General features: G+C 48.5%; 1 protein-coding gene across 1 annotated transcript; it reads left to right on the top strand.

Moving 5' to 3' along the window:
• Window positions 1–1,301: 1,301 nt before the first annotated feature.
• On the top strand, window positions 1,302–9,437 carry LOC126991954 (uncharacterized). The gene is made up of 3 exons (XM_050850623.1): window positions 1,302–1,942; window positions 2,370–2,534; window positions 7,411–9,437. The coding sequence occupies exons 2-3, from the start codon at window positions 2,484–2,486 to the stop codon at window positions 9,052–9,054; spliced, it is 1,695 nt and encodes a 564-aa protein (XP_050706580.1). The 5' UTR covers window positions 1,302–1,942; window positions 2,370–2,483; the 3' UTR covers window positions 9,055–9,437.
• Window positions 9,438–10,339: the final 902 nt, after the last annotated feature.

Raw genomic sequence — 10,339 nt, 5'->3', positions numbered from 1 at the left:
CCAACTCTCTGACTCTTTTTCAACTACTGGAGGATAGGATTCTGTTCTTACGGGGAAAAGTTGTTGAGGTAAACATGGATTATAGTTTTCACTCAGTTCACTCTCGGGTAAAGAGGGGGTTGCTCAACATCGTTGGGTCCGCCTCAAAGTTCCTTTTCGGTACGGCTACCGACAAGGACGTTCGCGATTTGCGGGACCACTACGCTCATGTACTTTCCTTTGCTGCTCGAAATCGCAGGGTGATCAACGCCAATTGTAGGAAACTTGCGCAATTGCATACTAACATTGCGGTACTGCTAGAGCAGACAAATAAGATGGTAGAGGTTATCAACATAGTTGTCAAACAGATCGACCAGGTGAATCAGTTTCTCCTCCTAGATCAGGCCTTGCATGTATTGGAAAACGTCATTAACTCCGTCGCAACGGCAAATCAGCAGGTTATTAGCAACGTGGTTGACGCAGCGCACGGTAGAGTCACACCTGCCTTGTTCCCTCTACACGATTTGAGAACGACTGTCCAGATCGGGTATCAAAATTATAGCCTGACGCCTTTATTCACCCCGGACATGAGTCAATATTTTTACCCCTTGATTGAGTCCAGCCTCACCCCTGATGCCATAATCATTCATGTTCCGTTTCAGACGGCGGACGTGTTTGAGGCACACGAAATTGTCCCGTTCCCTTTTTCGGCAAAGGACAGTGTGTTGGCCCTGGACACGTCCCCGTCTCTTGTTCTAATCGCGAAGGATTTCGCTCTGTATTCAACGGGTAGCTACTCACTCTTGCAGTATTGCAAGGAGACGGTCTTCGGGCGATTCTATTGTTCTGCGTCTCTCTTTGCCTTCCTTCCAGTTCGGGGAGGGGTATGCGAGATTGTAATGTGTATATTATAAAAAAATGTGAATGTGTGAATGTATGTCGTATCGCCATGGCCCAGTGGCGCCAGGACGTTACACACAGACGCTACGTTGTGCTTAGGAGGTGCTCCTTGCCGTGGGAACGGTGCTGATGCAGCAAGCATGCTATCCGCTGGCCGCTCCTGTACCAAGAGAAGCCGGCAGATCAGAGCGGGCGGCGGACGAGGGCACAGGACTTCTCGGAGTGTGCGTACGACTTACGACTCGTCCACAAAATACTGTAACTATTCTGTGAATATATTTAAAAAGCAATACAACCATTTAATCAACCAGAGAGAGAGAGAGTAAATTAAGTGAACTCAAAGTGAACTTAACGGCTCCGCTCGGCCAACACATAACCCACATCACTTAACTAAAAAGGCTATTGTGTTGTCTCACGACTTTTATCAACTGGAGAAAGCAGGCAACGGTACACCGGACCTCACGTGAGATAACAGTTCGCGCCTTAATCAAAAACACAAAAACACAGCTAACAAAAAGGCTAACAAAAGTGGTGAACAGCGGCTTCCGGACCTTCTCCGAAGTGTTCTGTGTGTTATCTCTCTCTCTTTTACCACTTAACACTTAACGGTGGCAAGTGTCGTCAAGGGGCAGACAGGCAAGTGTGCAGGAAAGCTGACACAAGCAACGCCATTCCCCCTTGGCCCGTCCGAGTCGAGTCAGCACACTCCACCACACCGCCCCGCGCGCACCGCCCCGCGCGCCCCGCCCCGACACGCGCCCACATCGCCCACTGTCGGGATCCCGCTTCCCAATTCTGGGACGCCCACTTGTCTGCCTACGACACAGTCATTCGTGGGTGGGCGCTCACCTTCGCCTTGGTGGAGATCTTGGTGGAGCGTGGTCGCTCCTCCGCCCCTTCCTCACCGCTGCCAGCCGCTGCCGGGCACTGCCGGCGGTCTCTCTGGCCGCTCCAAGGACGCGGGGGCAGCCAGCCAAGGACGGGGACAGCCAGCCAAGGACGAGGGCGAGCCAGCCGAGGACGAAGGAGTGCCACGGGCACAATCTTCACACTTTTTTTTATGGTATTCACATGCATGTAGCTGACACACCACTAATTATATTAATACACCACTTGTTGATGACATTTCAGGTGATTTTTTTTTTACGTGCTTTGTGTGTCTCCGTGTGGAGCCGTATCTTGTTTCCCTTAGGCTGTTGAATTTTATTCAGGTGTAGAGGGATGTTTAATATTTTTCCTGATTTGTGAACATTGTTTGCATTTTATATATAATCCTTCATTTTTTTTTCTCCTTTCTTTTGTGTGTTTTCTTGCACAGTGGGAAGTTTTTATCATGCTAAGTATTCACTCATTGTTCTTTTCCCTCTTTTTAATGCGTTTTGGAAGCATCTGAGGCGAGTGAGCACACACTTAGCGGTGATACTTTTTCTTTTCCCATATTTTTCCTCATGAAGCCATATTTTCCTAATGCCTTTTTTTTTAAATGGCAGGTCAGTCTGATAAAGAGATAGACATTTTGGCCAAGGAGTTCCAGAAGTTGATGCAGGATTCGGAAGCGCCCGCCGAGGATGACAATTCCCGTGTCCTAAGGAGCGGGTCAACTCATGACAGAGTTCCTCCTCCTCCTCCTTCTTCTCTCCCGCATGATAACAAAGGTAATATCTTGACTAACCAAGAATTAACAATGGCTACTAACACTATTAAACTTCTGCCGACTACGGCATCAGTCAGAGCTTTCGCAGGCAATGAACCGGATTACAGTGCGAGAGACTTCATCCTGCAATGCGAGGATGTTATGAACAACTCATTTGTGTCAGAACCGGGTGATAAAATCTCCTTCATTAGGTCTAGATTAAAGCCGGGGTCAGAAGCATCAGCTGTTATGTTCACCAGCGCGTTCATGGAACCGCAACAAACCAAGGATTATGCCCAGTTTCGGTCACATTTTCTGGAGTCTTTGGGGAAGATGTTAGGTACAGCCTCGTCAAAGGTGTTAATGTAGCTGTGACCAAATTGATTTCAGCTGTGGAGAGTAAAGAGCTTTTAGCCGGACAAGTAGACGCCTATCGGTTGTCTACTGATATGGGCGTCTATCTGAAAGCTGGTGGCTGGACTGAGGAGAGAATATGTCTCTATCCAATGTTCTCAAATTTTTGAATTTTTTGTATACATGGCTGTCATCAAGGGCCAGTTTCGAAAAGGTTCTTTATCCCTAGCCTACGGCCCCACTGACAAGTTGCACGACTTCATGCTTAAAATAAAAACTAAGAGGGAGGATAAAGACGAAGCGCCAGTCCACGCTGTAGCCTCTGTCGACCAGAAGGCCGCTAATGTTAGCGCGTCCTCATCAGTGGTGGCGGCCACCACCGAAAAGCCTAAGCGCCACTGTTCGTACTGTCAGCGCGATGGTCATACGGTTGACTATTGTCTAAAACGTCAGCGGGATCGCAAGGCTACTAGGGAGAAGGGAGGCTCGCCGATGTCAGGCAAATCTGCTTCTCAGAAGACCCCGGCCGCTTCAAAAAGTCGAGCCGCGGGCTACCACACTGGCAAGTTCTGTTTTGTTCACGGTGCTGGTAGACACACCACAGAGGAGTGTTTCTCTGTGCTCCAGTTAAAGAAAGAGCGAGCAGGAAAGTTCGTGAAGGGGTCGGGGGAAGCCGAGCGCCCCCCCAAAACCGACCCAGGGTAGCAACCCGGGGGGGGGAGGATACCGAGACTGCAGTGCAGGCTGACAAAAGTAGCTTGTATGAATCTGTTGTGGCCGCGTGCAGTCAACCTGAAATAATGGCGCTTAAAGTCAAGCTGGGTCCGCTACAAGCGTCATTTGCGGTCGACACCGGCGCGGCGGTTAATGTGTTGTCTGAAAGGACATACTTAGCTTTGAAACGCGCGTCGCGGGGAGGCCGCTACCAGCTACGACCCTCGGACCTGAGCCTTTGCGGTGTCACCGCCGACAGGCTTAACATCCTTGGGTTGGTGAGTTTGCCAGTGAGTTTGGGACGAAACACCCCTGTCATGCGTTTGGATTTTTACGTGACGTCAAACTTTTCCCTGCCGTCTGACGGTCTTCTTGGGTTGTCGTCACTGAGGTCTAACCGCATGGTAATACATCCAGATAGTAATACAGTGAGGTTTCAAGGGAGATGTTTCAAGGCCATGGATCAACCTGTGCGCCTCGCTTCTCCCTGGGAAAGAAGAGAAATACCCAGCAAGGGTCGGGAAAGTGTTTCTCCTGAGTCGGTCGTGCATACCGTGCCGACTCTTTCCACGGTGCCGGTGCATGGCGCGGGCACCACTTCACTTCATGGTCAACCACCAACACCAGCTGACGTTTGTGGGGGATGGAAAAATGTCAATGCGATAGTCGGGGAATCACGAAATCCTCAGCGAACCGCAATGCACGTCCCTGTGTCAGTCCCTAACGCCACCGTAGGTTGTGACATCTGCCTAGAAGGGCCTAGTCGTGTCAACACGCTAGCGATAGAGTCCACCCTTAACACGGTGCGCGAGGGAGGTAGGACCGTAGCTTTAGTGGTTAATGCCACTGGCGGTCCAGTTAAACTCAGAAATGGAGTCATTTTGGGTCGCGCTTTAGCGTTCGACGGACAGGTGTCCCCAGACCCTTTAGAGTTACAGCGGCCTTGTGTCGGCGCAGTGGGTCAACCCGCCGGCGACACATCTTGTCAGGCCTCATCTGTCGATTCTTTAGTCAAAGTGGTCGATTATCCCGAGCTTAAGGGCCCGCTTCTGAAACTTTTACATCAGTATCGTGATGTCATTGCCCTGCCCGGTGAACCTTTAGGTGCGACTGCTGCGACAGAACACAACATTAGGGTTAAACCCGACACCAAACCGGTGTACATTCCTGCGTACAGACTCCCACACAGTCAAAGGCAGGTTGTAGATGAACAGGTTAAAGATATGTTGGACCAGGGTGTTATTCAGCATTCCCGGTCTCCGTGGAACTCGCCCTTGTTTCTAGTCCCTAAAATTTACGGGAGTTTCAGGCCTTTCATCGATTTTAGAAAAGTAAATGATGTGACTGTGGATGATAGGTACCATCTGCCTGTTTTAGGTGACTTGTTAATGTCCCTGGGGCAAGGGAATAATATTTTCAGTAGTCTTGACCTTTTAAGTGGGTACTGGCAGGTGCCGATGGCAGCTGAATCCAGAGAGATTACAGCCTTCAGTACCCCTAGCGGTCATTTTGAATGGTTAAGGATGCCATTCGGCCTCAAAACCGCACCCATTACTTTTCAGAGGATGATCAACACATTGTTCTCAGACATGATAGGCAAAGAAGTCTATGCATATTTAGATGATTTAATCATCTGCAGCAAGGATGGCGCCAGTCACCTAGTTAAACTAGAAGCGGTTCTGCTTAAACTCAGAGGCGCTGGCCTTAAGGCCAAGCTGACTAAATGTGAATTTTTAAAGGCGAAAATCACCTTTTTAGGCCACACTGTTGATGGAGATGGTATCCACACGATGGACGATAAAATATCGGCCATAAAGAATTTTCCGCAACCCAAGACCGTCGAAAACGTTCGGTCTTTCCTTGGGTTGTCCGGCTACTATAGGCCTTTCATACAAGGTTTTGCCAAAATTGCTTCGCCTCTAACACAACTCTTAAAGAAAGAGGTCCCTTTTCATTGGAATGCCCCACAACACAAGAGTTTTACAGACTTGAAGTCAGCGTTAATCAACGCTCCAGCCTTGGCATTCCCGGACTACAACGTCCCTTTTACACTTTTTACAGATGCCTCAGCCCTGGGTCTTGGTGCTGTTTTGATGCAACCGGACGCTCGCGGTAAAATCGCGCTATTGCGTACGCAAGTCGTACTTTAAACCAGGCTGAGTCGAACTATTCAGTGACCCACCAGGAAACCCTAGCGGTTGTTTGGGCTTTTAAACATTTTAGGGATATTATCCTTGGCTATCCTATCACTGTCTTTACGGACCACGCGCCAGTCACCGAGCTTTTTAAAGGTAGAAACCTCACCGGTCGCCTCGCACGGTGGTACCTGACTATCCAGGAGTTTGGGCCAACCTTGAAGTATTTACCTGGCCGCGCGAATGTCGTCGCGGATTCACTGTCTAGGAACGTACCTGTTGGCTCAGTGGCAGAAGCGCTTACTGAAATTCAAAATTTCAGTCTTAAGGATTTAGCAGCAGCCCAGCGTCGCCATGACGTTTGGGGTAAGGTAATATACGCTCTGGAGTCGGGTGACGAAACAAGTCTCCCGCCACTACCTGTGTCTTTTTCACAATTCTTCTTGTCACAGGACGGTGTCCTGTGCCGCTACTGGCCCCGCAAAAAGGAGTCTGTTGCACAGTTTGTGATACCGGAGTGTTATGTACCGGCGGTGCTGAACTTAGTTCATGACGCGATCATTGCTGGTCACCCGGGGAGGGAGCGCACGCTAAGAGCGGCCCGAGCGGTCTATTTTTGGCCAACTATGCGTGTAGATATTGACGCGTATGTGGCTAAGTGTGTCAAGTGTGCCCAACATAAAGGGACGGTGCCTAGGCCTGCGCCCATCCTAGAATACCCGCCCCCTGCCCGGCCTTGGGATGTAGTTTCTATTGACTTGCTACAGCTTCCCGCCAGCCACCAGGGCTCTAGGTACCTCTTAGTTTGTGTAGATCACTTGTCTCGGTACGTTGTTTTAGCCCCAGTGCAAGATAAATCTGCTAAGTCCATTGCTCATGCCCTGATAACTCATCTCATTTGTCCGTATTCCACACCTAGAGTGTTGTTAAGTGATAATGGAACCGAGTTTCGAAATCAACTTTTAGCAGAAATATGCAAACAGTTTGCCATTACCCAATCTTTTACAGTCAGTTATCACCCAGCCAGCAACGGCCTTGTTGAGCGCGCGAATAGGAAGATTTTAGATGTCTTGCGCCCGGTCGTTAGCGGACTTCAGCATACATGGGAGGACTGGCTGGCATATGTTGCAGCAAGCATAAACAGCAGTGTTTGTGAGTCAACGGGACAATCTCCCCACTACATAATTTTTGGGGTTGAGAAGAGACTACCGTATGACCTGCTTGGTAGTTCTCATTCACCTGTATATAATGTAGATGATTATTCTAAGGTTCAACTCAAGGTTTTCACAGACATTCATAGAGAAGTCAGAAAGAGACTACAGGCTACATCTGAGGCTATGTGCTTGCAGCAACACAAGCGTGCCGCCCCTGTTTCCTTGAAAGTGGGTGACTTTGTTATGATTCGAGTCCCAGAGAGACATTCGAAGTTGTCCCTAAATTCGTGGGCCCACGCCAGATAGTTAGGCAACTAGGTGGTCACAAATTTGAGCTTTATGATCTCATTGTTAATTCATACGAAATTGTGCATAGTGATCGCCTCAAAAGACAGACGCCCAGCCTGAGGTCATCGATTCGACTTTAGTTGAACCAGCGAGAACCGCCTGTTTGCCTCAGCCTGACGATGCTTTGTCTATCTTTCCAACACACGACTATAACCTGCGTCCTCGCCAATAAGGGTTTTCTGCTTGGTTCCAGGAAATGTTGTCCCTCACCTTCTACTTCCTTCTGCGCTCCGTTCTGGCTGCAGACCCTGCGCACCTCAAGCCGGGTGCCCTCTCTGCTCATTTGGGCCGGGTTTCTCTGGTCGAGGATGTCCTGTGGGTCCAGTACCCGTTTACTGCTCTGGTGGAAATACCAGGCACACTGAGGACAATAACGGAACAAGTGACTGGGGTTGTGTTGCAGATGGATATCAATGCTCCTGAAGACGGTCTCCTGCGTCTGATGCATGACCGCATAAAGTACTTGAATGATACTCTAACCGTGGCTTTGGAGAACTACGCAGCTCTTTCGTTTCCTAACCGTACTAAACGGGGCTTGATTGATGGGATTGGGCAACTTTCCCGCATGTTGTTTGGAACCGCAATGGATGAGGATGTGGAGGAACTGCGGGATAGGTATAACCGTTTGGTTTCACTTGCTGCTACTCAACACAAAACCATTAGGATGAATTCCTTCCACATTTCCAGACTTGAGCATGCAGTACAGGATATTGCTTCTTATTCCCGAACCTTAGGCTCTTCCATTAATGAGTTGTGGACCGGCATGGCTAATATGTACCAAATGGAACTTGTTCTACAAACCTTGCCTGCCTTGGAGAGTGCAGTCAACTCTATCCTCCATACTAATGCTCTGGTAATACAGAATGTAGTGGATGCAGACTGTGGTAGGGTTACCTCTTCTCTTTTTCCTGTCAGGGATTTGCAAAAGGCTTTGAAAATAGGAGTAGAGAACCACCAACTAACACCTTTGTTTGACATGCATGCCATACACCACTACTATCCCTTGCTTGAGTCATTCCTGACGTCGGAAGCTATAGTAATTCACGTTCCCTTCAGGTCAAAGGATGTGTTTGAGGTTTATCAGCTGGAACCTTTCCCTTTCTCAGTCAATAACTCGGTGATGGTGCTGGACTTACCTGCCACAGTGGTCTTAATTCGTAATGATCTATCGCTTTATGCAACGGGCCAGCCGTCAGACCTAGGGTCCTGCAAAACAGAGTATCACAATCTCTATTTTTGCTCAGCGTCACTCTTTGCATTCCTCCCGTTGACAGGTGGTATCTGCGAGGTGGTGCTGACCCAGTCGGATGCTTCTAAAGCTCTAGAGACTTGCCCCTATCGTCACGTCGCCCCTAAATCGCTTTTCCACAGGAGGTTCTCCGGATTTCACTACTTCTTTTTCACACTACCAGTGTTTGTGACAGTGGTCTGTCCCGAAGGTTCAACTTATAGAGAGGTTGCAGGTCACCTGGCGGTACGGGTGGCTTGTTCCCTACGTTCTGTCAATTTGACAACCTTTCCGGAGACGCTCCATCATGGATTTGCGGCCACAAATGCCATCCCAATCTATCCTATTGACAGTTTAGTGAATCTCACCTTTTCTAGAATGAAGTATGTGACAAATAGCCATTCCGAGCTAACCTTTTCAAATTTCTCGGAATTAGAGTCAGCTGTCCATGACTCTCTACCGGTTTACCTTGCCCCATATGTACATTACCCATCACTGATCTTGCCGGTGGTTCTTTTTATCATCATTGTCATCCCCCTGTTCTGCCTTGTTAAGCGGGCTCTGACTTTGTACAACCATCTTCAGGCAAGAGTTGCCCCACCGCGCTGAGTTCGTACGCATTGTGACTCGAAGATTCAGTTTGTATCAAATCTTCTTCACGGATTTTTTTTTCTTTTCTTCTTACTATTCCACATAGCTCCGTTACCATGTATCCTAATGACAATTTAGTCAATTTGTTTTTTTTTAGGATGTATTTTGTAAATAACTATTCGAGCTATTGTTTTGTTTTCTCGGAATAGTGCTGAGCTTCCACGTCCACGACTCTAGCCCTGTTTACCTCGCCCTGTATGTACTTTGCCCATTTATTGTTACTTCCATGATTATTTTTCTTGTCATTGGCATTTCCCGATGTTGTATCGTTAGGCGGGCTCTGACTTGTATATATTTTTTTTACATGCAACCATAATAGGCCCTCGTTTAACTAGTACACATTGTGCGACTGTAACATGGGTAGGTACACTGATTTTAAGGGTCGGATGAGCCGCGAGGTCGCGACTTTTTCCGTGACCGAGCGATGTAATGTGTATTATAAAAATGTGAATGTGTGAATGTATGTCGTATCGCCATGGCCCAGTGGCGCCAGGACGTTACACACAGACGCTACGTTGTGCTTAGGAGGTGCTCCTTGCCGTGGGAACGGTGCTGATGCAGCAAGCATGCTATCCGCTGGCCGCTCCTGTACCAAGAGAAGCCGGCAGATCAGAGCGGGCGGCGGACGAGGGCACAGGACTTCTCGGAGTGTGCGTACGACTTACGACTCGTCCACAAAATACTGTAACTATTCTGTGAATATATTTAAAAAGCAATACAACCATTTAATCAACCAGAGAGAGAGAGAGTAAATTAAGTGAACTCAAAGTGAACTTAACGGCTCCGCTCGGCCAACACATAACCCACATCACTTAACTAAAAGGCTATTGTGTTGTCTCACGACTTCTATCAACTGGAGAAAGCAGGCAACGGTACACCGGACCTCACGTGAGATAACAGTTCGCGCCTTAATCAAAAACACAAAAACACAGCTAACAAAAAGGCTAACAAGATCGCCCTCACCCGCGTGAACGCGTCTGACGCTCTTTCCCTGTGCCCTTACAAGCAGCTAACCCCAACGCCTGTTTTCCATAAGAACTTTCAGGGTCTGCATTATTTTTATTTCCCTCAGTCCTTCTATGTATCGGTCATCTGCCCGGAGGGTACCACTTATCAACGGGTTACTGGTCACTATGCCATAACGGAAGCATGCTATATCCGCTCCACTAACATAACAACCAAAGAGACTATAGTCTCCTTGATAACAACGTACCCGTCCCGGATTCGTCTGGTTTTCACGGCC

The sequence above is a fragment of the Eriocheir sinensis genome, unplaced genomic scaffold (assembly GCF_024679095.1).
Source record: "Eriocheir sinensis breed Jianghai 21 unplaced genomic scaffold, ASM2467909v1 Scaffold372, whole genome shotgun sequence".
NCBI lineage: Eukaryota > Metazoa > Arthropoda > Malacostraca > Decapoda > Varunidae > Eriocheir > Eriocheir sinensis.
Note: the sequence above shows the minus strand (reverse complement) of the source record. Positions and strands in the feature narration are given on the sequence as shown.

Excerpts from the sequence above, each read along its gene's own strand:
- LOC126991954 (XM_050850623.1), top strand. The coding sequence starts at position 2,484 with ATGACAGAGTTCCTCCTCCTCCTCCTTCTTCTCTCCCGCATGATAACA. Across the intron at positions 2,535-7,410 it reads TCTCCCGCATGATAACAAAG|GAAATGTTGTCCCTCACCTT; the intron begins GTAATATCTTGA and ends GCTTGGTTCCAG.